The sequence below is a fragment of the Musca vetustissima genome, unplaced genomic scaffold, assembly GCF_032173495.1.
Source record: "Musca vetustissima isolate MV318-11 ecotype Yass unplaced genomic scaffold, APGP_CSIRO_Mvet_v1 utg57942, whole genome shotgun sequence".
Taxonomy (NCBI): Eukaryota; Metazoa; Arthropoda; class Insecta; order Diptera; family Muscidae; genus Musca; species Musca vetustissima.
Genome location: NW_026883711.1, coordinates 13,265 through 40,296, shown reverse-complemented (window position 1 = coordinate 40,296; position 27,032 = coordinate 13,265). Strand labels below are relative to the sequence as shown.

General features: G+C 38.4%; 2 protein-coding genes across 2 annotated transcripts; one reads left to right on the top strand and one right to left on the bottom strand.

Annotated features, from left to right (window-relative positions):
• Positions 1-2,444: 2,444 nt before the first annotated feature.
• Positions 2,445-6,400, top strand: LOC133330694 (probable ATP-dependent RNA helicase kurz). Its single transcript, XM_061539102.1, has 5 exons — positions 2,445-2,537; positions 2,615-2,799; positions 2,862-5,956; positions 6,025-6,227; positions 6,299-6,400. Exons 1-5 carry the CDS (start codon positions 2,459-2,461, stop codon positions 6,382-6,384), a joined length of 3,648 nt encoding a protein of 1,215 aa, XP_061395086.1. The 5' UTR covers positions 2,445-2,458; the 3' UTR covers positions 6,385-6,400.
• Positions 6,401-13,698: 7,298 nt separating this feature from the next.
• On the bottom strand, positions 13,699-26,513 carry LOC133330695 (protein pecanex). Its single transcript, XM_061539103.1, has 11 exons — positions 26,132-26,513; positions 25,765-25,919; positions 25,133-25,284; positions 24,151-25,036; positions 20,676-24,077; positions 19,239-20,612; positions 19,015-19,175; positions 18,549-18,948; positions 17,485-17,831; positions 14,852-17,215; positions 13,699-14,781 (listed from the first exon to the last, which is right to left on the bottom strand). Exons 1-11 carry the CDS (start codon positions 26,461-26,463, stop codon positions 13,699-13,701), a joined length of 10,656 nt encoding a protein of 3,551 aa, XP_061395087.1. The 5' UTR covers positions 26,464-26,513.
• Between the last annotated feature and the right edge of the window lie 519 nt (positions 26,514-27,032).

Sequence of the window (27,032 nt, the reverse complement as noted above, 5' to 3'; positions counted from 1 at the left end):
ATGTGTGCACCTCAAAAAATATTAGAGGCAGCCCTCAAGCAGCTTATTCAAAATCATCTGGAAAACAACCGAGTGATACCAGGAAGGTCTTATGCGTACATGCCGGGGAAATCCACCACGATGTGTATCAATGACCTGATTAATAATATTGAGATGCATAAGGCTAATAAGAGAGTGGTAGTAGGAGCTTGCGTAGATATTGAAAAAGCATATGACAACACGGATATCGGCAAATTGTCACTGATCCTGTTCCAGATTGGCCTCAATGTGCATATTATCAGATGGATTTACGATGGCATGAGTAGACGCACACTTAGTCTTGGTGGTGAAACAATTGCAGTCAGAAATGGCCTCCCACAAGGCAGTGGACTTAGTCCCTTACTTTTTAATACGTACACGGCGGAATTGCATAAGATTATTGATGATGGTTGCAGCCTATTCCAATTTGCTGATGATTTTTTTATTATCTGCTACGGCAGCAGTTTTGACATTGCCAGATGTAAGCTCCAAAGTAAGATTCAGGAATTCAGCCAGGTATGCAGCAACTTGAAACTTTCTTTCAACACAGAGAAAATAAGCGTGGTCCATTTCAATAGGCAGCCGAAGCAGTTAAACATCACCATCAATAACTGTCAACTGGGTCAAACCAATGTAATTAAATATCTAGGTGTGAACATCACGGCCAGTGGATCTGCCAAAGTACATATGGATGAGACGTCCAATGCCATCAAATATAGTTGTCAATTTCTTAGAATCCTCAGCGGCTGCAAGTTTGGTGTAAGCCCAAGCAGGGCCATACACTTTTACAAGGCTTTTGCCAGACCCAAGATTGAATATGGTGCCTCATCGTTATCTAACCTTACAAAAGAGTCAGAACGTAAGCTGAAAGCAGGAATCCAGGAAAACTTGAGGAAAGCTTTAGGACTTATAAGGTCAACACCGATACCTATTATCTATAATCTTGCGGCTGAACTACCTCCGACTTACAGATTCCAGCTTGCCACTGCAAAGAAACTAGCCAAATGTGTTGCGTTCGAATTTCCAGGAGCATCTTTAGTCAGAAACAATAGACAAATCAACACCAGTTATGCCAAGGTATGGACGAAATTTGGATCAGTATTAAATCATATTGCTTCTACCAGAGTGTACGGGTTAGGTTCGGACAAAGTTTGTACTGACCTTCTCTTTTTTAAAGGAATCACTGCCAACAAGTCAGAAGTCAATCAAGAAATCATTGCGCAACTTGCTATAGAGAAAACAAATCAGCTTCAGGATGCTGGCTATGAGCTATTCTTCACGGATGGGTCAGTGGTCGGTGACGTTACTGGTGCTGCCTTTCATCATGTCAATTCAAATACAACAAAATCCTTTTATACTAGGAAAAAATTATCATCCATGTCTTCTGAAGTGCTGGCATTCCTTAAAGCGGTGGAATATGCTGAGAATAACAATATTAAAAGGTTCGCAATTCTTTCTGACAGTTTGAGTGGCATTCAAGCCGTAATGAGTCAAAAGCACAGGAGTTATTTGATAGATTGTTTTATAAATAAGGTAAATTGTTTTGCCGATAAAGTATGTTTGCACTACATTCCAGGTCACTCATCAATTAAATTCAATGAAATCGTTGACAGGGCAGCAAAGAATGCCGTAAATGAAGGAACTGTTCTTGAAATTCCGTGGCCGATACCTGATGCTATAAATCAGATCGCCAAAGTTTTGTGGCAAGAATGGGGTAACGAATATGAGGAAGTAGCAAGAAACGGTAATTCTCATTTTTATAAGATCTTTCCCTCTCTAACTAGAACACATTGGTTCAAAAATTGCAATCTTAAACCTTCTTCACAAAAACAGATTAACAGAATCCTAAGTGGGCACTGTTTTTGTAAGAACACGTTAGCCAAAATGAATGTTGTACCAGACAATCTTTGCGAGGACTGCGGGTAACCTGAAACAGCCGCGCATGTAATTTTCAGATGTCGTAAATTTAGTAACAAAAGAAGATGCTTCCCACAACTATGTGACTCCTTCACAGTAGAAGAGTTCACTGATACACAAGGCTTAGAAAGTCTGAACATAGTGGTAAAATTCTTGAAGGAGATCGAAGTCGACTTGTAATACAGAAACCACCATCTATGGATAAAGTCAATGTTGTAGCTTAAGCTACATATGGAGACATGGCTCTGAACATTCTATTTTCAAACAGGACGTGAGCCAAGGAGGAGAGGAGTTAATTGGAAAAAAAAACAATGTTACCATTTAAATCGTTTTGCTACACCCTGTTGTGAACAGCTGTTATCGATAATACCGTACGCAACAACAACATATGTTTTGTTTATATGATTCCAACAACAGTTTCACACACAACGTGAACGTCAACGCCAGCAGAGACAGCAAAGAAAAACGTGCATGCGACCAGACTCCACAAAAACTAAGAAAAATTTAATAAAACGACGAAAAAATGGGTAAAAAGGTTTATAATGCCAAGGCAAGGCAGCAAAAGGAAATTATTGTCGATAATTCAGCATTAAAAAATGTAAGTTTGATGGAAAAATCATTTAATTCCGCGAATTAATGAATGTTTTCATTTTTTGTCTCACGCTACAGGTGAAATTAGAATTATCGGAGATAGAAGGTGGCTCCGTTGGAGCAGGCTATGATGAGGCCAATGCGTTGGTATTGCCCTCACAAAAGCGGGCAACTAAAGTTAAAGTGGAACACAAGCAAAATGTTAAGATTCTAAGCAAGAAACAAAGGAAGCATTTACAGGCAATTGTGGACAAGAAGAAGAAGAAAGAGGGGGTAAGTAGTATAAGATGTGTAATGCGTATAATTCTAATGATGATTTATTAAATTTTCCTTAGCGTGCCGATCTTTTGGAAGCCTTGGCCAAAGTCCAAGTACCTGAAGCGCAATTGAAACAATATACTTCCATTAGCCAGGTCCAAACAGTGGGTGTCAAGAAATTAGATACCCTCGAGGAGTTAATGGCCAAAAAGTTACAAAGACAAAAGGCAGCACAGGTGGCTGAGGGTACCAAAATTAGCTCCATAAAAGGGGCAGCCAAGCGTAAACTTTTAGCAGAAGAAGTTGAAGATATTGAAGCCAAGAAACGTAATCCCAACTATGTGGGTATGGATGAAAGCAGCAGCAGTGAGGATGAAGAAGATGATGATGATGAAAGTGAGCAACAAATGGAAACAGCAACTAAAGAAACAGATGTCCAGGAAACTAAAAAAGACACGAAAGAAGATAAACCAAAACCAGAACAAACCATCGTCAAGGAAACAGAAACCAAACCCCCCAGTGCTACCACAAAAACCGAGGAACCGAAAAAACCTGCACAACCTATGGCTCCTCCTCGAACCACAGTTTATGTACCTGTTCACCGTGATCCTGAAATCCAAGCTGCTCGTCTCAAACTTCCCATCTTGGCTGAGGAACAACAAGTTATGGAAGTTATCAACGAGAATAACATTATTATTGTGGCTGGTGAAACGGGTTCCGGTAAGACCACACAAATTCCACAATTCCTTTACGAGGCTGGCTATTGTGAAAATGGTAAATTAATTGGTATAACCGAACCACGTCGTGTTGCTGCCATTGCCATGTCCAAACGTGTTGCCACCGAAATGAATCTAAGCGAAAAGGAAGTTTCCTATCTTATACGTTTCGAGGGTAATGTAACACCTGAGACTAAAATCAAATTCATGACCGATGGTGTCTTATTGAAGGAAATTGAATCGGATTTTCTGCTGAAAAATTATTCGGTTATTATTTTGGATGAGGCTCACGAAAGAAGTGCATATACAGATATATTGGTGGGTCTCCTCTCCCGTATTGTCCCACTACGTTTGAAAAGAGGTGGTAATCCATTGAAATTGATTATTATGTCTGCCACTTTAAGAGTTGAAGATTTTACCGGTAATACCAGGCTGTTTAAAAATCCCCCACCTCTATTGAAAGTTGAGGCCAGACAGTATCCGGTTACTGTACATTTTCAAAAACATACTCCCGAAAATTATGTCGAAGAGGCATATCGTAAAACTGTAAAAATACATTCACAACTTCCGGAGGGAGGTATTTTAATTTTCCTTACCGGTCAGCAGGAGGTGAATCAGTTGGTACGCAAATTGAGAAGAACTTTCCCATATAATCCAGATGTGAATAAACAAAAACCCAAAGCCATTGAAGATAAGAAGGAGGAGGAGAAAGAAGAAAATAACGCAGACGATGAAGAAATGCCTCCAACACAATCTCGTGATTCCGATGATGAGTTCGATATGAAACGTGCCATACGAAATGTACGCAAATCCAAGAAAAAATTCCTCACCCAATTGGCATTACCTAAAATTAATTTGGATGATTATAAATTACCCGGTGATGATACTGAAGCTGATCTTTTGGAAGAAGCTGCAGGGGAGGATAATCATCAAGAAGGTGATTTGGATGATGAAGATGACGATGATGAATCTGCCCAGCAATTGGATGAAGGCACAGCTGCAGCTACAACCAAACAACCCTTGTGGGTTTTGCCTCTGTATTCCTTGCTATCTACGGAAAAACAAAATCGTATTTTCCAACCTCCACCAGAGGGCTGTCGCCTTTGCATTGTAAGCACAAATGTGGCAGAAACCTCCCTGACCATTCCCAATATTAAATATGTGGTGGATAGTGGCAAACAAAAGACACGGCTATATGATAAAATCACAGGTGTCAGTGCCTTCGTGGTTACATACACCTCAAAGGCCTCTGCTGATCAAAGAGCAGGTCGTGCGGGTCGTGTTAGTGCTGGTCACTGTTATCGCTTGTATTCCAGTGCGGTGTACAACGATGAATTTGAGGATTTCTCACTGCCAGATATTCAGAAAAAGCCTGTGGATGATTTAATGTTACAAATGCGTTGTATGGGTATTGATCGTGTCATTAATTTCCCCTTCCCTTCACCACCCGATGCTGTACAATTAAAAGCTGCTGAGCAGCGTTTGATTATTTTAGGAGCATTAGAAAAGGTCGAGGATGCCCAGAGTACAAAAGATGTACCACCAATTGTAACACGTTTGGGTCACATTATATCCCGTTTCCCGGTGGCTCCACGTTTTGGCAAAATGCTGGCCCTGTCGCATCAACAAGATTTGCTACCATACACAGTGTGTTTGGTGGCCGCTTTATCAGTGCAAGAAGTTCTGGTTGAAGTTAATTTCGATAAGGAAAAGGAAGATGGATCTGCTGCCATAAATAAATGGCAAAAGAAAAGACAATCATGGGCTTCCACGGGAAATTACCAATTGTTGGGCGATCCTATGGTCCTTCTGCGAGCGGTTGGTGCTGCTGAATATGCTGGCTCCAAGGGAGAATTGGTGAAATTTTGTGCCGATAATGGTTTACGTCACAAGGCCGTTTCCGAAGTACGCAAGCTACGTGTACAACTAACCAATGAAATTAATCTCTCCATCTCCTCGGTGAATTTGTGTGTAGACCCCTCTATGCCACCACCCACAGATGCTCAGGCGAGATTTTTACGACAAATTCTTCTCTCCGGTATGGGTGATAAAGTCGCTCGCAAGGTTCCCTTGGAAGACATCAGTGATAAGGAAGAGAAACGACGTTTGAAATATGCCTACAATTGTATGGATATGGAGGAACCTGTCTTTATACATTCCTCGTCTGTGCTAAAACAAAAATTACCCGAATGGGTAATCTATCAGGAAGCATATGAAATACAAAATGGTGATTCGACAAAAATGTTTATACGTGGCATCACAGCCATTGAACCGGAATGGTTATTGATTTATGTGCCATTGTTGTGCAATATCAAGGCTATTAAGGAAGATCCGCTGCCACGTTATAAGTCGGAAGATGGTAAAATTTATTGTTATGTCGATGCCACGTTTGGTAAGGCCGGTTGGGATTTGCCTTTGACGGAAATTGAAATGCCCATGGAGGAGAAGGCTTTTTGGTAAGTTAGTTGAAGAAAATATATTTTTTTAAAAACATAAAAACATCTATCTTTCTCTTTCATTTCAGCTACTTTGCCATGTTCTTATTAGATGGTCAGGTGTGTCCACAACTTGTACCCTTCAAAAGCAAACTGAAATCAACACCCTCTGCCATGACGAAAAGTTGGTCCAATCTAAATGATGCCCTATTGAAATTTAAGCGTTGCCTTATTGTCAAACAAATCAATAACCGACAAAAACTATTCGATGAATGGGAGAAAAATCCGAACTGTATGTATTTTCCCGTATTTTAAAATAATTAGTATATTTTTTGTTAACTTTTCTTTTTTCTTTATTTCCAGTTTTACTCCATGAGTATCAAAATATTTTATATGATGTTTCATTATCGGAATTGATGCCAATATGGCCACCAACTAAATTAGAATAAGTTTTGTTTTTTTTTTCTTATTTTAAATTAGCAATTAATCAAATAAATTTTTGTCATAGTTTGTTTTCTAGGCAAAAAGAAACAAAAACAACAAAATTATTTTTTTAAGATTGGGATATTGCGATCAACTCCTTTGTGGTAAAAATGTTACTACGAAAATATTAAGACCAAAGAAGATTATTAAGACCAAACCAGACACAGTTGTCCCAGTAATACACCAGAGGCAAAAAAAGTCATCGATCATCTCCAAGGAAAATCATTCCTTTTTTTTTTTTTGTTTTTTTGAAGAAGAGAAATATCAAAATTGTTTTTCGAACTCTGACCTCCAAATTTAATTAACATGAAAGCGAAGCAATCTACTCTCCCGAGGGCCCTGAATATTTCAAAATCGTCGAATCGGGTAACATTATTCTACCATATCATCAAACCATCTCGTATTCAAAAATAGGTTACTTGTAGATATAACAAATCTCGAAGGAGATTAAAAATCCAAAAAAATATATGAGCAACCCCGGTGATTTCCGGAAGGGTGTGTCGTCTCTTATTCACGTCATAAATAGTATCCTGAAGGGTGTGTAATCTAATATACTATACTGTTTTTTTCTACGTGTTGCTTGGATCTCAATCATTGAAGGCGGCTGTCCAAATGGAAGTTCTGAGGCATTTAAAAAACCTATTTTTCTAAATGTCGACATTTGGCAAACTAAGGATAATTTCTATCGAATATGAGAAGCTGTAGATATCTATACTAATAACAGAGTAAAGTGATTGACTGACATAACGATTTCATCAACGCCCAGACAAAGGTCACTCTTAGTCCAAAGGTGTCAGATAGGGCTCGGATTTGGAAATTCGTATTTGGCGAGCTAGAACTCATAAATTTATAATGAGAGTCACTGATGGAGTGTAGGATAGATGTACCAAAAGGGTTTTTGGCAGTTCGAACTATAAGTCCGAAAAGTACTAAAATGTACCAAACTTGTTACAATTTCTTGGCATGTGAACGGATAGAGCTAAAAAATTTAAATTTGGAATTAGGGTCACTGATAGAGCGGTTTTTTATGGTTTTTGGAAGTTCGAACAATAAGTCAGAAAAGGGCTAAAATTTGTATTTGGCGAAACCGGTAAAGCTAGAACACTTAAATTTGGAATGAGGGTCACTGTTGAAAGGTAGGATAGATGTATCAAAGGGGTTTTGGAAGTTCGAACTATAAGTGTCCGAAAATGACTAAAATGTACCAAATTTATTACAATTTATTGGCATTTGAACGGATAGTGTTACAAAAATTTAAATTTAAAATGCGAATCAAGGTTGAGAAGTAGGGTCGATAAAAGGAGGTGCTTTTAGAAGTGTGTACTCATGTATACGAAAAGTACTAAATGGTACTAAATTTGGTACACTTTGAATTAGGGGCTGGAATCTTGAAACTTAGATTGTGGTATGTAGAAATTTTTTTAAATTTGTACTTATGTGTACGAAATGGTACTAAATTTGATACAATTTGGAGTCAGGCTGAACCAATAGACCTGGAATCCTGAAATTGGGAAATAAGACTTCTATTGGATTGTATGATGTAGGTAGTAACGGAAATTTGTACCAAATGATACCAAATTTAATGCCAGGCGATCCGATAGAGCTAGAATCCTGAAATTTGAAATTAAGGTTACTGTTGGAGGGTACGACATGGGTATGTGGGAAGTTCTGTAAATTAGTACTTATGTGTACTAAATTTGGTACAATTTGGATTTCGTGCTGGAATCCTGAAATTTGCAATTAAAATTATTTTATAGTGTAGGATTGGGTTATGGATGTAGTTTTGGAAGTTCGTACTTATGTGTACTAAATGCTACTAAATTTGATACAATATTGATTTTGGTAACCCGATAGAGCTGGAATCCTAAAATGTGGAATTAAAATTATTTTGGAGTGTAGGTTTGGGGTTGGATGTAGTTTTGGAAGTTTGTATTTATATGTACAAAGTGGTACTAAATTTGGTACAATTTGAATTTTGGGTATGGAATACTGAAATTTGGTAATATGATTCTTATGGTACTTATGGAAATTTTGTATTATTGTGTACAAAAATGGTACAAAATGTAGTACAATTTGTACAAAATGACAATTTGTACTTATGTGTACTAAATGGTACTAAATTTGATACAATATTGATTTTGGTGACCCGATAGGATTGGGGTATGGATGTAGTTTTGGAAGTTTGTTATGAGTATTAAATGGTACTAAATTTGGTATAATTTGAATTTTTGAGTCTGGAATGCCGAAATTTGTAAATATGATTCCAATTGGATTGTTGAGGTTGGTAACTCATGGAAATTTTGCATTATGTTCTAAAATGGTTCTAAATATAGTAAAGTTTGGATTTGAATGAAATAGAAATAGATCTCGAATCATAAAACATGGAATTAGTTTTGGAAATAAGTACCACAAGTGTAAAAAGAGGTAATGAATAGTACCAAATATAATATTGATCATAATTTATGTTGCGATCAGAATTGGTGTGTAGTGTTGAGATATGAAGGTAATTTTGTAAATTCGTACCACAAGGAGCACTCAAAATTTAATAATGGTCGATATTGAAGTGTATGTTGGAATCAGATAAGAATGTTTCTGTGAAAACAACATAATATGTTAAGGCATCTTTAAATATTTTCCTCATTGGCTAACCAAGTAGAAATTTTAAAATTCATTTTTAAATAAAAAATATGATTATTTTTTGTAATAATTTTTATTAACTCAATTAATTTGTTTCAATTTCTCTTTGTTTTTAAGTTTCTTGTATTCTTTTGTTTTCGTTACTTTTATAATAATAATAATTTTGTAATTGTACAATAATTGTTGTAATATCTTTTTAACTATTTACAAAGCTAATATTGATTATGATAATATTGATTTCATTATTTTTTTAAAACATTTTTTTGTTAAATATTTTTTCATCATAATTTTTAATTGAATTCCTTTATATATATTTTATTTTCATAGTTGAGAGAATAGAACGATATTAAAATGAATTGAGAGAGATAGAGAGTTAGGAAGAGTTAAAGCGAAACAGGAGATAGTGTGGTTCTTTTTGAGATTAATTTATGAGGTTATTATTTATGTTACATATATAGATTCAAACCGTTTATTTTTTTTAATAACAATTGGTTGCACAAAATTCAATTTTCAAAATATTTTTTTGGGTTTTTTTGTTTTGTTTTTTTTTTATTAAACTTATGGTTTAGATGAAAATATGCACCATTTCTTTTTTTAATTTTATAATTTGTATTTATGTATATAGAGTTTATTTTAATTACTTTACATAATTGATATGCTTTTATATATATTTTTTGTATAGTTTGGTTTTATTTTTCATAATATATATTTTTGTATATAATTTATGTTATGTAATGAGCCTTTTATTATATACAAACAAAAATATACACAGGTTATTCTCAAGGGAAATTTTGTAATGCTTTTTTATTTATTAAAAAAACAGAGTGTTAGGGAGAAACTAAATTTATTTTTTTAATATTAATAATAATTGTATTTTAGTTGAATACTAATTAGGAAGAATTAAAGGAGTTTTTTTTTCATTTTAAATATTTTGTTATAAAATGTTGGTTTAAATGGGTATGTTTAGTTTATTATTGTTGTGTGTGGTTATGAAATTTGTCTCTATTTATTTGTGTGTGGTTTTTAGTTATTATGTTATTTTTTTATTATTTATGTGGTTTATTAAATTTATTAGAAAAATCAGTCTAATTTTTAAGGCAACATGAGAGCTTTTTTGTTTTTTTTTTAATAGTGTTTTTTTTTTCATAGTATTTTTTTTATTTTTTTTTCTAAAAAGTCTTAATACTAATATCTCTTTTTTTATTATATTTTAATGATTTTCTTTAATAATTTAGTACTAGAAGAAGAAAAACCAGGAAATGTATTCATGGAAACCTTCAGAATTCTAACACTCTAATGAGTATATGTATAATGATTTCATTGATATGAAAGATATGAAAGAGTAATCATCAAAAGCGTTACAAAATTGCCCTTCTGAAGAGTTCAATTTTTTTTAATTGACTGGTGGTTAGACCCTTCGTAATACACTTCAGCGAAACCGCTCTCAAGTACTCCAAAAGAGTAGGAAAATTGTCCACTCAGCACAGCCTATCACTCTATAAGTGCATGTTCTTCAAATAGAAGATAAGTAATTTTCAGGTATGCCATAAATTCCGACCGGAATTGTTTCAATTTCGTAATTCTATTTCGATCGGGTTTTCTTTACTTTCTTTTTACCATCGAACAAATCAAAAGTGGTTTCATTCAAAAAAAAAAAATTTTTTTTTGTTTTCTGTGGAAGCTATATGCCTCTTTATTTAATTTCGATCGGAGGAGCTTTGGGGACTTGATCTAGGCCTTGTAAAGATAAAAGAATCGCCAAATATTGGCATCTTCTGAATTCATATACGCTTGGTACAAAGTTTGGTTTAAATCGGATAGTTCGTTCGCGTAATATTAAAAAATTAACTTTTTGCACAATTTTGACCCATAGTGGGAAAGGTACTACAAGGAGTTGACCAAAGGGTCCCATCTTCGGACTTAGTGTAGACTTGATAATGATAATAGGTTGTGCAAAGTTTGGTTTATATCGGACATTCCATTCGCCTTAAATTGGATTTAAAAATATTGCAAATTTTTACCCTTTGTGGGGGAGGTACCAGAAGGAGTGGACTAATGGGTTGCATATCATTGGACCTGATCTACGTTTCGTAGTGATAATAATATTCCTACTTGATCTATGCTTGGTAAAGATAAATGGCTGTACAAAATTTGATTCAAATCAGAAATTTTATTAGCCTAATATATAATTTATAAATATTGAGAATTTCGAATTTTCATTTGTGGGGGAGGTACCAGAAGTGGTGGACCAATAGGTTCCATCTTTGGACTTGATCTAGCCTTAATAAAGATAATATGTGAAAACATTTTTGTTCAAATCGGATAATCCGTTCGATATTATAAAAATAATTTTTAGCACAATTTTAACCATTTTGTGGGGAAAGCACCAGAAGGAGTGGATATTCCGATATTCCCCATCCGATACCCTCAATTACGATGTGTAAAGTTTGGACAAAATCGGTTGCTCCCTTCGGGAGTTATCTTGCGCACCAGCCGGTCAAGCAGACAGACGGACGGACAGACATTTAAAAATCGACTCTAAATTTTCAGAAACGGATTTGGTCAATAGAAACATGGGGTCTAAAATCAATATTTCGATGATGCACATATTCAAAGCCGTTAATAAGTTGTGGACCGTCCGTACAGGTCCACAACTTATTGACCCTACAACTTTAAATTCACTGAATGCAAAAATTATGTACTAAAACGTTCAGGTAAGTGTTGTCCACGATGTCCTGATGATTGAGGACGTTTCGTTGCAGAATTGCTTGAAGGAGCCACTACTGCCTAAGGGGAAAAACAAATCAATGATCATGTCAAACATTTCTGATTTGAATGTTTTTTACCGATGAGAACTGACTCTCTGGTCATTTGTACAATGGAATTTACAACTACTTCATTACTATTCGACATTCTTAGCTGTATTACTGTGACTTTTAACTATGATGGTCGTTGAAACGGAATCCGTTGACTGGGAAGTTGTTGTCATTTTGAGTAAAAAAAAAACGGTTCCCAATTCTTATCCTAAAAAGCGAGGAAATGAACCATATACTTCGGGATAAATTCAATGATTCTAAATCCACATATATAACATTGACTGTGTACAAAAGCAGAATACGTTTCTTCTGCCAACTCAAAATCTTGGAAATCGTAAAAACGTATGTCACGGAAATAAACGATTTTCCATGTCAGTTTCCTTTAAATACTCGAAATTCTTGTAGATGAAAAATAGATTAACAAATGAGAAATATACATTTTTTTAGTGAAATTATTTTTTAAATTCAAATATGATATTAAAAAAGTAATTGAATGATTAACAGGCAGGGAGGATTTTGAAATAAAATATCTTTGTCCAGAACTAAATTATTAAAAAAATAACATTATTTTTTTTGGTTTTATTTTTTGTTTTGTTTTTTTTTTCGTGTATATGTATAACTAAAAACTATCGCAAAGTTATGTGCATTATAAAGAAAGGAAAGATTTGGGAGACACATACATTTAAAAAAATGGTAAAAAAAGTAACTACAAAAATAAAATCTATAAATATATAAATGGTTAGAAAAAATAATATACTAGGGGGCAATTGGAACAAAATAATAATACAAATATATAACTTATCAGTTGGGGGGGTTGTGTTTTTGTTGCTGTTCGCTTTACACAAACATTTTTACAAAAAAAAAAAATTAAAATCGGAGTATTTTTTTATGATAATAATAGGCCATAATTACATTAAATTTATCATTATCATAATTCTATAATATAATAATAATAATGGTTAAATATTTTTTATTTATAATACAATAAATGTATTGTGTTTTTGTTTTTTTTTATATCCATACATATGTATAATAATTCTTTTTTGTTTTTAAATATAATTTTTTGTTGGTTTTAATAATTTTTAATTAATGTTAACATAGTGTGTTTTTTGTGGTATTCAGCTAGTAATAAAGCAATAATATAAGGAGTTTTTTTACAACGTTTTGTTTTCAGTTTGTATTTTACTTTTTTTAATTTCATATTTAACTTTGAAACATTAGAAGAAACTAAACAAATAACCCTGTTTTATATTTATGTATATGTATAATATTTTTGTTTGTTTTTTTTTAACATATTCTATTTTTGTTTTGCAATTAAACAACCATATTATCTTTTATTAAAATATTAACTACATTTGTTTTTTAGGTTATGTAAAAAAGGAGGAAACTAATTATAACAAGTATTATTTACAAGCATACATATGTATTTATTTCAATTGCTATACTTCTTTTTTTGAGTGGTATTTTTCTATGCGGGAAATGAAAAACTGATAACAATTTCTAATATCATGTGGGAGCATATATTTATATGCGGTTTTTTGGCTTTGCAAGAGAAACTGGGAGTAAGAGAAAATAAAGAATGGCGCGCGGAAGATCAATGTAGTGATGGCTGGCGCGCACAACATCACAATCATCTTGCATATATACAGCTGAACACCCTTTTGGTAATAATTGGCATTGGCGACAATAGGATTTTCTTTGTTTGTAGAAATCACAAACACCTCTACACTAACAAAAAGCAGGGAAAGCATAGGGCGGCTGGCTTGTAAACCCTTTGGCTTTAGCCTTAACCATTATAAATGTTAACCAAAGTATGCAATTTAAATGCTAAACATCTGTACTCTCTTCTTTTGTTTTGTCAGCAGCAATAGCTTTTGGTTCATTTTCCATTTTATTTGCCTCGCAAAGATCAACATTCTCAGTGGATTCCTGCCTCGTCGTACTCGTGGCCTGTAAATTCTCTAAATTCTCATCGTCATCGTCAACATCAATTCCAATTTCTTCAATAACAACTGTATCACAGATGGCATCCACCAAATGTTCAACCAAATCCTTGGCAGTACAACTATTGCTAATATTTGAATTTTGTGATGACGAAGTGGTCAGTTTTTCCAATGAGATTTCCTCATTAATGGAATCTTTTTCACCTGATGTTACTGCTGTTGTTGTGGTGGTGGTGTTTTCGGACAATTTACTTTCTTCTTGTGTTGAAGATTTCTCCTCACTTGGTGAGGATACTTCGTTTTCCGTATCTATTGTGGATTGGCTTGGCAAGACATCCCTTTCCCTACTCACGGCCATCACCACCCCATCACAATCATCATCATCACGCTCCCTTTCTTTATCCTTGTTCTCCTGTTCCACAACCTGTTGCCATAACTGTTTTAGATATTCTTCCTGACGTTCTTTTTCCAAATTCATAAGACAACTTTCATCTTCGGAACTACTACTACTCACCGCCTGTATACCACCAGTCTTGCCGCTGATACTACCGCCACGTGTTCCACCCTCGCCGGCCAATAGCGATGTTGGAGATTCTAGACTGCTGCCCAATATTGGTGTTAGACCACGATCCACCTGCTGTTGCCTCAGTTCAGCCATTTCTCTCTGCAAAGAGTTACGCCTTGATGTTTCCATTTCTTTTTGAACACTGTCCATGGCCTGATTGTATTGGCGCAGACCACTGGCCGTAACGGGTACATAATTTTCACCAATCTCAATCAAATACACATCACGATTGAGGGGTGTACGACAAACTTTATTTGGATGATTTGGACGCCAGATGTGAATGACATAGCCGACCATGCCGGCTCGTGGTTCCCAGCCATCCCATGAAAGGCGGCCGCCCTTTTGGCGCAAAGCTTCAAAGGGCCAGACAATACGGCGACACTGATCAATGTTGTGGAAAATCTAAAAAAAGACACAAATAAAAATGTTAAAAAATGTAACCATTTCCCCTAAATTTCCCCCTTTTCCTTACCTCTCTTTCATCCACGATTATCACTTTTTCATACAAGGCAAACCTGGGCTGGGCCCCTTCATTGCTACTACTGCGACTATAAGATGCCACAGAACCTCCAGTTGTTGTGGTTGAATTTTGCTCTCCAACTCCTGCGCCACCAACACCACTACCCAACAATCCTGAACCACTTTCCATTGCTGTAGCCGTTGCCGTTGTAGTGCCTGCACCCACACCTGCTGCAGCAGCCGTTAAACAAATCGGACCTTTTGTTTTGCGCGGGTAATCACCGGGAGTGGTAATTATATTACCTATCCCCAGATTGCCCGAGGAACAATAGATTTTTGTATAACGTGGACTACCACCATTGGCCGCATTATTATTGTTGTTGACAACGGCGGCCGCAGCTCCAGCCATATTATCACTGGACACATCTTTGTCCAACGTTTGTGACGAATCATCCGAATCTTTAATGACTTCTGGCAATACCGAACTAGTACTGGCTATTGGCAGTGTTGCCCTCCGCTCACGTTCGGAGGAGCTACGTACCGAAGAAGAAGACAACAGCTGCTTGTTTGTGCGTGATTCACGTAATATTTCCTGTTCCCGGTTGAGGAGACCAGCCAGCAGTGTGGTGGAAGAGGGTTTCATAACATTCATAGAACTGCGCATTGAGGACAGACCATCACTGCCAAATTGAGAACTCAAAGTGGCCCCAGGCACACCAGTTGCTGCTGTGGCTCGACTAAACATTGTGCTGGCGGTGAGTGTATTATATATGGGAGGAGATATATACATTGGTCTTAGGTCACCACTTTCACCGGAATTCGAGCAGGCACCCGATGGCAGACCCAGGTGGGTGGTGGTCTCCATCGAGGAGCCGGAACTACAACCTTGGCGACATTTTTCCCGTATATGATGCCACCAGTCCAAAATATTTGTTTTTATCGCCTCAGGGGTAATGGGTCCACCCACAACCTTTTTTAATTGATCGTTGGTATCGGCATACGAGGTAGTCAGTGGTGAAACATAGATCGGATAACCAATTGGCTGATCGCAGCTGGAATTAATGATGTTACGCAAGGCTTGCTTGGCATTCTGAATACTTCCTCGTTCGGGGTTGCGGTTACGCAAATAGATCAGTTCCTGTTGTTGCCCGGCCCACAGGCCACGAACACATTCCCTATTCAGTTTGATGACACGGAAGGTAAGGAAACGTTTCGTCAAACGTATAATACGATATTCATCGGAACCATCTTCCATGACGTGACGCAGTGCCAGCAAATTGGGGGCTCCGCGTAAAACTGCACTTCTCCACACAGGATCGGCCTCATGCGATATAACCAAATCCTTGGCACTGGTATCAATGGCATCGTATAAAGCATCCGGATCTCGAAATTCATCAGGATTCGAGATGTGATCCTGTTGAAGCTTCAAGGCCATTTTAACAGCTGGCGCTACAACGGCATGTAACAAATCCATATCGGCAAACACCCATTCATCGCGGGGTGATGTAATGCGGAAATCACCTTTGAACAGGGCATGCAAACCATGCAGGAAAAACTCCACACCCGTCATGGAACTGTGTGAAGCTGTTGCCAAAGATCGACGGGCCAAAAGGCTTAGAGCCAAACATAACGAAACAATGGGCGAATCTTTAGCTATTGAAGGTACTTTAAGTTTAATTGGAGGGGGTTTCTCTGAAGATGAACCGCGAGAAGGTTCCGCAGAGGCTGCTCTACCTTCTGGCCTGGCCGAAGGAGAACAATCACTTTTCTGATATGAATGCTTACTACCGGAAGGAGCCGACTTGCTGGATCGCGTCAAGGGTGTTGATGTTGAGGTCAGACCTGGAGCACTTTCTGATGCCTGACGCGATATATTTGCCAACGAATGCGAGGTGGCCATTTGTTCAACGGAGTTTACAACCACTTCATTACTACCCGACATTGTTGCACTTTTTTGTGGACGTATTCTTAGCTGCTGTTGTGATTGTGACTTTTGTTGAGCTGTCGATAGATTTGGTGTACTGGCTATGGTGGTCGTTGAGACGGCAGCCGTTGGCTGTTGCATCGTAATACCAGCTTGTGAGGCGGTGGGTGTTGGATTTTGATTTGTTGGTCCATTGGATGCTGTAGGTGTGGGATTTAAACTTTCCTTACGTTTGTCATAGCAGTAATTAAGCCAACTCAAATAGACATAACAGAAGCTGGTGCGCGTTATGCCAACAGCACGAAAATCAAAATCTTCATCTAGATTGAAATTGAAAATTGGATCCAAATCTACAAATTGACGGCTGAGAGTGTGCTGTAAGGCTTCTTGTATCACTGTTGAACTTAGCCATTCATCCAATTTGGGATTTTTAATGACATAATAGATTATACTCTGAAAATGGGGTGGGAGATGAGGGGAGAGAGAATAAAATAGAGAAATTAAAAGAATAGAATAAACTGATATTAAGCTGGTATATTGTAGCAGACATATATGACAGTCAATAAAACTAAATTCTTGGCATAAAAAAGCTAGCTATTTACTCTGTTCCTGAAACCAAAAGCTTTTCTATTTCAGCTGTTGGATGTCATATTTAATTTCTAAAAATGTGTTGACTGTCATACATATGCTGGCTAGTGTATACACTCTCCTATTCTACTTACCTTAACATAATAGGTAATAAGAACTTTTCGATATTCAAACACCTGTAGTGTGGTGCTGGCTAAATTATCCGAAATTGAATAACCTTCCACAACGTATTGTGATGCCACAACTTGCCAAGCCAGCCATCGTGTGGAAAACATTGCATTGGCACTTAACATTCGCGGCAAATGTCCCGGATCACAGCAACAACAGCCATCATTATCCTCGACATCTTCGGTAATGGCCTCAACTTCACGCTGCTGGCAATAGGTTCCGCGAAACTCCAATCCACGCATTTGAAATGTACACAAACCATTGCCCAGTTCGATAATGTGCACCAAACAGTTGAGGTAATCCGAGGCCAATACTAGGGAAAAAATGAGTTGATGAAAAAATATAAATAAAAACTACTGCTGGGAATGAGGTTTAATATTTTTTTGAAGGTGTTCTAAAAATACAAAAATGTGTATAGAGGGCCAAACGTTTTATAGAAAATCAAATAAACTAGTATAAAGCCAAAGAGTCTATAGGAGACCAGAGATATAGAGACCTAGAAGTCCAATTGATAGACCTAAATATGTTTAAGAAGATCAAAAAGATATATAGGGAACCAAAACGTATCAATAGAAGACTGTCTTAAAGAAGCCCAGGATGTATTGTGGAATACCAGAAGGTCTTAAACACAACCAAAAGGAATTATGAACTACCCGAAAGTCTTATAGAGTACCAAGAAGTATTATAGAAATCTATAGGTCTTATAGAGGACAAAAAGTCCCATAGAAGATCAAAGGCCTAAAGGAGTTATTTGGAAGAAAACAAAAAGTAGTCGTACTGGTAACCAAATATCGGTCTTATGAAGACCAAATATTGGTATTATAGAAGACAAATAAGTTACCGAAAAATGTCTTATAGGAAACAAAAAATGTCTTACAATAGACCAAAAAGGCCATCGTTTATAAAAGAGCTGATTAATTTGTTCGATTTGTATGTCGTATGGAATGCAAAATGAGGTCTTATAGAATACCAAATATTTCATAGAAGACCAGAAAGTCTTGAGGATATTATATATACAAAAGTTACTTACCAAAACAATCACCCTGATTGACATTACCCCAACGACCCATTATTAAATCACCACACAACGAATGTTGCAGCGAGCGTGTTAAATGCTCATAGAATATTGAATTCAAATTATTATCATCTGCACCCAAATCACGTTCCAATTGTGAACTTAAACGGGTATTGGAGTGGTCGATGCGCCTCGTATTATAATCCCGTTCCCAAAATTTAATCGGTCGTACATAGGATGTAAGGAATATTGCGCTACCCAAAAATGGATTAAGTGGTGTAGACAACAGCGATGATATGCCGGCCTGTAAGAAAAGCATGGCCGAATGTGGTACACTAAATGGTTGGGCAAATGCATGAAAGGCCGAGCCCCATGTAATTTGCCAAGGAGCAATATATGTAACAATAAATTGTAGCTGGAAGCAAAAACAAATTGTATATTTATTAATATTCCATAACGAAAAATGCAAATAACCATTTACCTTCAAAAAGAAATCACAACATTTGCGAAAAGCCAACGATACAAAGAAATAATCAATTAGAAATGTTTCAGATGCCATGGCGAAATCCACACGAAAGAAGAGAACGGTAAACATAACAATCAGGTACTGATTTGTGGGATCCGAGTAGGCATTGCGAATAACTGTAAGACATAAAATATTTTATTTATAAACTCTCTCTTTCGAATTCCAAAATGTTTACTCACATTTTAAAGCACACACTGCCACAATAACCGAACCCCATGCAATACCATATTTAACAGCTATCACAGTGGCATCGGCCGTCAAGGCAGATATAACCAACAGAGGAAATAAAACATTTCTCTCCAGCAAACACAAATAAATGTAGAATTTTTCAAACCACATAATTTTCGGGGCATTTGACACCTCATAACGTCCGTATTCCTTTTGTTTGAGTAGGGGTTTGGCAAAACACAGCCATGGCATGTGTTTACGCATTTGTGGTATAATATAGTGCAACAGGAATCCTAGCGCTCCGGTAAAACCATACAGGACAACATTTAAATCCGGTTGCAATACCGTGAATACTGTGCTACAATGCAGACCCAAGACAACAACGGCCAAAAATATCGTCACAACAACATCATTCTTCAGCCTTGTATACACGGTGTGTTGTAATTTTTTGGGCAAGGGATCGGCAGCATTGCTATCAGTTTCACTGTTGGCATTGTCAGGACAATTCATGGCGAAGACATCGGTTTCATTGGCTTCCGTTTCATTTTGTATCACTCCCGTGTAGGTGGATATTTCAGCGGGATTTGTGGTCGAGGTAGTAGACATTTTGTCCATGTCAGTTTCTTTTGCTGCCGCCGTTGTTGCTGCGGCAGCTGCTGCTGGAGTTGTTGGCACGCCAATGTCGGTTTCTGTACTCTCTCTTATCACGGGTGGTAGTTGCAGTGATGACGGTGTTACCTCGTCCACCTCTTTCATTACATTTTCAGTTTCTAAATTGGTATTACAGGAACTACTGGAGGCCGTTATTGCCTTTTTACTTGTCGACATTGTTGTTTTACCCAACGTCTGGGTACTACTACCCAGTGAAGAAGCTTTCGATTTACTTCTTTTCTCAGTCATTTGATCCTTATCCTCGGACAGTTCATTTGTTTCGGTTTCTTCTTCTTCCTCGGCCTCGCCATCAGCTTCTTCCAATTCATCAGTGGTTTCATTTCTTGGTGTTGTGCCATTTTGTAGTTTTTCCAAGGAAGACATTTCGATGTTTTCACCTGTTTTACTTTTATCGCCGTTGTCTTGTTTTTCTCTTTCACGTTTCTTGGATGAACCCCTTTTCGTTTTGCCGGCAGTTAGCTTTTGAGTACTGGCCGTACTCAACTCATCATCATCTTCGTGATACGTGGACATAATACAATGTTTCATGAGAGCCCAGATATGGCTAAAATCACTAGCCGATCGTGAAAGATGGTAACCCAAGGGCACTAGGAGAGCACAAAATATGGAGAAAATAATGTGCTGGGTACCTTTACCTTCGTTAAGGGCGGCATACAATGGTCCATAGAGTAGTAAAACACCCATAATTGATCGCAGAACACAGAGTATAGAACCTATAATAAAACAATTTGGAAATTAGTAATAACACTCTCGTCTCTTTAGAATCACCAACTTACCCACTAAACTTCCCGCTGCATTTCCACCAAAAACATGCATATCTATTTGTTCCATTAAATACATTGTAAATGTATTAATCTGCGGGAACAGGCCCAACGAAAATATCAACGGAAAACTTAACAGAAATATATAGAGAGCTTGTAGAACCAAGCCATTAACCTGGGCCGGATAGAAGGCAACACCAAAAAATACCCATTGTTTCATTTCAATACCCTGCAAAGCTTCGGCATCATATTCCTCTTTCAGTCTTTGAAACATCAGCAACAGCGATGAACAAATGCAAAAATATATTGCTCTGGAATAGGCCACCGTCTTATTGAAGCCGTGTATTGGCGATGCAGCATCTGGCTGGACACTCTTCAGCAAAGAATATTGTGAGCCGGCTATAACGGCACAAAACAGAAATGCAAACACATCTTTGTAATAGCTCAGCTGGAGTATTGATGATCCCAAATATGCCACCGCAGCACTTAGTACCACAGAGAGGACTATGTGTATCCAATGGATATCACGATCAAATAAAGCCATCAATTCCAAACGATCCATAGAGATTTTAAATTCCTGTGTAAACGATCCCAATTTGAGGCGGTATTTGTAGAAGGATTTTGATGTAACTGCTGGCTTGTCGGAGGTCAACATACACGCTGGCCGCCAATAGTCACAGTAGTTGTCTATATGGGCTCCATCTACATTCAGTATGGCAGCCATGGCAGCTCGATTGTTGGTCGTAATTAGCGGTGTAGCCTGTACCCGTTGAGAGGTTTCCATGTTGCGCAGCTCATCGTTGATAAATTCGTGGATGAATCCCTTCAGCGACACTGTGGTGGCACTGCTGACATTACGGTTGTTAAGCACTGTCGAAGAAGAGGGAGAATCAATCATTACTTGTGTCAATGGAGCAGCGGTCCGTGAGGCAGCCGCTGCAGCTGCCGTGGATGATGATGAGGCGGACATGATGTGAGACATGGCTGCATTGCTATCTAAAGGCCATTGTTCGATAGCATTGCTATGATTGGATTCAGCATCGCCAGCTAATCTCTGGCGCATACTCCTCCGCATCAATTGTTCCCGATGATACAAACGTTCGGTTAATGCCAGTCGTTCAGCCGATGAGGCCGAGTTCAAGGCCTTCAAGGCATCCTGATAGAATTGCAAATGAGCACTGGACATATTGCCTTGATTGGTGCCACTCACCGAACTGGGCAAGGAGGCCAAATTCTCTGGATTTTCTATGGGTCTGCCCCTTTCGTCTACTGAACCGCCATGCATTAACCACAACATTTTCTGGATGTCAGCTGTGAAAGACTCCGCACTAACACTGTGGGAACTATTCGATGAGGAGGAGGTGCGCGAAATTGCTTTGAGACCAGTGGCGGCAACAGAAGCGGAAGCATGATTCGATTGTGTGGGGGCCACCGAACTCCAATTACCCGCATGTCGTTTGTAACTGTGATGGGAACAGGAGGGATTCTGGTGGTGACTGCTATCCTGTGTTGAGCGTTCATCTATCTCGCGATATTGCACTTGCTTGGGTATTGCACCCAAACGCTTGCCCACATTTACATTCGAATTGGAGCTGGAGGAAGAAGCTCCATTGTTGGCATTCGAAGTGGTGGTTGGCACATTATCCTGAAAATCATCTCGCACTTTACTCGGCTTCTCCTGATGTACCTTCTCATTTGAAATGTTGAGTAGAACATCTTTGGAACTGGCACTAATCTGTTCGCAATCGCTGGAGGGACAACCTGAATCGGCTTCATTTCCTTTCGCCGCCTGTTGTTGATTGTGAAGAGCTGCTGCAGGTGATGGGAATGCTTGAGAGACATTGGATGGAACCACCGCTGGTGGTTGAACCTCACCATCGGGGTTATTCAAAGCTTGCATATTGGCTTGATGTTTCTTTATGGAATGTTTTTGTTTTTGTACATTTTTAATTTCATCTCTCAGAGCCTTTTCACTAGACTTTTCTTTGTTCGTCGTCGTCGAGGGCGAGGAAGATGAAGTGACGGCCCATTTTTTATTGTTTAGCAACGGTGATCGAGAGCCATTGTTATCGGTCTCCGAATCTGTGGAATGTAAACGTTCTCTGGTCATGGCTAGGGCGCCACGATTATCGTTATCATCATCGTCCTCATCATCATCGTCGTCACCGTCTCCGTCAATGCTGTCATGACGGGTTTCGTGAGATGTTGACCTTGTCGGTGGTTGTTCAGACTTTTTACTTTTGTTCGTTTCCGATAAATCTTGAACAAGTTTCAGTTGTTTTTGTAACTGTTGTTCTTGTTGCTGTTTCTGCTGCTGTTGTTGCTGCTTTTGAGCTCGTAAATCATCATCCAACTGATTATGGGTGTGTTCAAGTACTTCCAGTATATGCTCCACATTGTAGTCAAAATCTTTGAATTCATCATCGTCATCTTCATTGCTTTCAGTTGTATCAATTCGTGGATCGATGGATTCTTCATCCTCAACTTCATTCTCATCATCCTCATCGCCCTCGTCAGCATCCTCAACTTCGTCGTCGTCATCATCATCATTGTCTTTGGTATCGTTTAGTATTTGGCCCACATCGGACTCAGCACTGTGATGATGATGGTGCTGTTGCTGTGCTTGATGTTGATGGTGAGAATGAAGAAAATGATGAGGACACACACCACCCACGGCACCCATAGATGTCTCATCCTCATCCAATGTCAGTTCAATAGGAGTATCGTCATTCTCAACGGAGTCGTTGACTGAGATGTCGGCAGTTTTCTTCGATTTGTTCTCTTGTTTCGTTTTATCCCTACTGCTTTCATAGGCTGGATCTATTAGGGCATTTGTGGAACCAAAATCCAGACTACTGTTCGTTGAACTGCCACCAAAACTTCCCCCAAATTTGGGACATAAATTCAGGTGGGGATTACGTACTAAACATTTGCTCGGAGGTGGCAAGAGGGAATTTTGTGGATTTTTTATCTGCTGTTGGCCATTAATGGCCTCCACACTATTCGGATGTGGACACAGATTCGATACTGAAGGTCGCGGACAGGCTACTTCTAAAGCTGTGCTTTTAATGCGACGCACTGTGGTCGTGTTGCTTGGCAACTGACCCACATTCGAGGAACTGTCGTTGGGTGTTTTAAACAGCGCTGTGGCATTTGAATGCCTACGCCTTTTAATTGCTCCTTCACGTCGCGGTCGTTTGTGTAATTGTAGGGCTGAGATTGTATAAATGGGATCCTTTGTAATATTGGCACGTCCCGATGAAGTTTTAGATTGATGATTGAGGCGGTTTGAATGAGGATGCGAATTAAGTAGAGCAGCACGAGATGAATTGGCAGTGGAACGGTCATCTAATTGTTCGATGCCCAAATCGGATTTGGTAAAACTATCATCTTCTATGAAAACATCAGAAGATGAACCTAAAATTAAAGAAGGGAAATAAATATATAAATATAGAAAATATTTCAGAATAATAAAGCAAGGTCTACTCACCCAAAATCCATGAGGGCAAAGCACGCATTCTGCCATCGCTGCTGAGATGGCTCCCATGAGTAACAATATTGGCACTACCACCTAATCCCAACTCCATGTCGTCCACATCAAAACTTTCACTGGCACCAATGCTGGATGAGGCTAATATCGCTACCGAACCACTGCTACTCGCCATGGTAGCGCCACCACCACTACCACCACGTCTGTGCGTGTGATGATGATGGCGGTGATGCGGATGATGTCGTCCATGTTCATGATGAATGGAGAGAAATACTCCACCACCACCATGACCACTTGTGCCAACACCACTACCAGAAATGCCCCCACCACCACTTCGTTGTTGTTGTTTCAGTCGCTCATCATGCGTTTCCGAGGAACGATGCCTCTGTAAACGTGAAGTCTTCAATGCTGATGTGGACACATTTGAGTTGGATGCCGGAATGGCGTTCAATGTTGAACTCGTTGTATTTGATCGTTGTGCCAGTTGCTGCTGCTGTGGTCCTGCTGAAGATGTAGATGGTGCCGTTCCAGATCCCGATTTTGATACTTGTGCGTGTACAAAACTATCACATTTCTCTGCATTTCCTGATGCCCCGCCCGTTGATGCTTTATTCGATTCGTTGACTTGTCTTTGTATTAATTTGGCAACAATTGCAGATTCTGCAGCCGCATCTAAACTTGATTGACGCTCCAGTCTTCTTCTCTGGTGACTTCCACGAACAATTTCCGAGGATTTACGTACTAAATGTGGTGGTCTTGGCCCACCAGTGGCCATCGCCGAAGCTCCACCACCACTAGCACTTGGCACAAGACTATTGCTGGCATATGATGAACTTGCTATTGGACTGTTATCTTTGGGATAAACACTTATATATTTGGCTTGTGGGTCATTGATGGGGGTTGATGATGCATTGTTGTTGCTATTATTAGTGCTATTGTTGGCGTTGTTGTTGTTGCTGCTGCTGATGATGCTATTGTTTATCGTATGCGAGGAACGTATTGATTTTGAATTACTTGTTGCGCCGACCAAAGATTGTTGATCCTGTTGGCTATTGCCTGAGATCATTGACGGGGCATAGAACATTAATTCTATGGATTCGGAACTGTTTTTGCGATGTACATCAACTTTTAAATCTGTGAAGATAGTGAAAAGAAATTATAAAAAAATTATATTTTAAGGAAGAGTTCACTTAATCTTTATCCATAATGTAACTACTTTATTTCTGATGTCATTATAATAAATTATCGACTGCAGATTTGTCAGGTTTATGAAGATGAGTTTTGGAATTCCAGAAATATATTTAAATATCGATTGTGACCCAAAAATAAATATTAGAGGTAGAGTTCAAATTATATTGGCAATGCAATGAATATCTTATCCATAAAGAATGCAGCTTTAGAGCTGTTGGCACAATGGTGAGGAATTTGAAAATAAACCCTCAGGATTCTAACCAGAATATTATTGTAGATTGCCTGCCTACCCATTCTGTAACTAATGAAGTTTCAAAATGGTACTGGTGGGTAGGGATCTCATATACGAATACAAAAATTAAAAAGTGTTTAAATTCCTAAGCCGTCATTACTAGAATTCCAAATATATCACAGTATACTTACCAATAATACTATTTCCATTTTCCATGGACACCATGCTATTCTCTCCACTAATTTCATTGATGGCTTTCTCCACTGAAGCAACCATATCATCGGTGGCCACTTCGCCATCCTCATGTATTACCTTCATTTCAATGCCAGGTTCATTGTCTCGATTTCTGCAAAATCAACATCATCGTCATCGTGATGACACACACACAGCAAACGGCAGCAGCAGCAAACAGCGGCAAACGGAGCAGATATACAAAAATATACACAAATATAAATAAATCAGAACAATTGACGTACTACTCTACAACACTACTCTCTTAATGGACAACAATTCTTAGGTTCGGTTATTGTTGTTGCATTCAATATGTAGGTCACCTACCTTTCGGCCGATGTTTCCTTGGTAACCTTGAAAAAATGTTGCTTTATATTCGCCTCTGACATTGACTGAGCTCGATCGTACAAACGATGCAATGCCATATTGGCCACCTTCAATAGCAACACCGTCAAGCTGGTCAGAACGCTGTAGATGCACCATGTCAGCCATGTTCCCGGAAAATATAAATACGCCACGAACGGTGCACACAACAAGAACAGCCACAAATACAAATGGACAATATTGCAGAAGACACTTTGATGCGGGTCATAGAACCAGCCGCCAGTTAAAGAGGCCCAGACGCCTTGACGTAATATTTCCAAGGTCTGAGAACCCATGGCTTACGCCCAGGCATTGCCGAACTAGAAAATCAAAATAGAAACGGAAAATGTGAGAAATGCTTTCAAATCTTGTCAATGTCCACCTCCGCACCTCCTCCTGCGAAAAAAAGAATGTAAACAACACACCAAAGTCGAAACCTTGAGTTATGTCTTTCTTTTTGTCGCTTGCTCGCTCGCTGTCTCGCTGTTCACTCGCTTGGCTTGTTGTTTGGTCGTATTGTCTGTCTGCCTGTCTATCTGTCGTCGACGTCGTCGTCGTATGAGATGTTTTCTTATACACTTGCTATGTTGCTATTGTTGTTGCTGTAATCCGAGACTCCTTGGCGTTAAACGGCTAAACCAATCGGGGAGGGGGGAGTTTGCAACAGCTTCTCCACCTCTTCCGCAAACAGCAAGCAGCGTATCACTCCAACACACACACGTACGTACACAGCACAGCACCGACTCACACACTCAATTCAACGATTTTTTTCTTTCTTTCTTGCACTTCTCCAAGAGTTATGCCAACTATTCCAATCAATTTTCAACATATTTTTGTAAATTTTTCATGTAATTCATCATGCTGT

Coding starts and splice junctions, on each gene's coding strand:
- LOC133330694 (XM_061539102.1), top strand. CDS start 2,459: ATGGGTAAAAAGGTTTATAATGCCAAGGCAAGGCAGCAAAAGGAAATT. Junction 2,538..2,614: donor TTCAGCATTAAAAAATGTAA/GTTTGATGGAAA, acceptor AGGTGAAATTAG/AATTATCGGAGATAGAAGGT. Junction 5,957..6,024: donor ATGGAGGAGAAGGCTTTTTG/GTAAGTTAGTTG, acceptor CTTTCATTTCAG/CTACTTTGCCATGTTCTTAT.
- LOC133330695 (XM_061539103.1), bottom strand. CDS start 26,463: ATGGGTTCTCAGACCTTGGAAATATTACGTCAAGGCGTCTGGGCCTCT. Junction 24,078..24,150: donor TTTGCCCTCATGGATTTTGG/GTGAGTAGACCT, acceptor CTTTAATTTTAG/GTTCATCTTCTGATGTTTTC. Junction 17,832..18,548: donor CAATCAGGGTGATTGTTTTG/GTAAGTAACTTT, acceptor TTTTTTCCCTAG/TATTGGCCTCGGATTACCTC.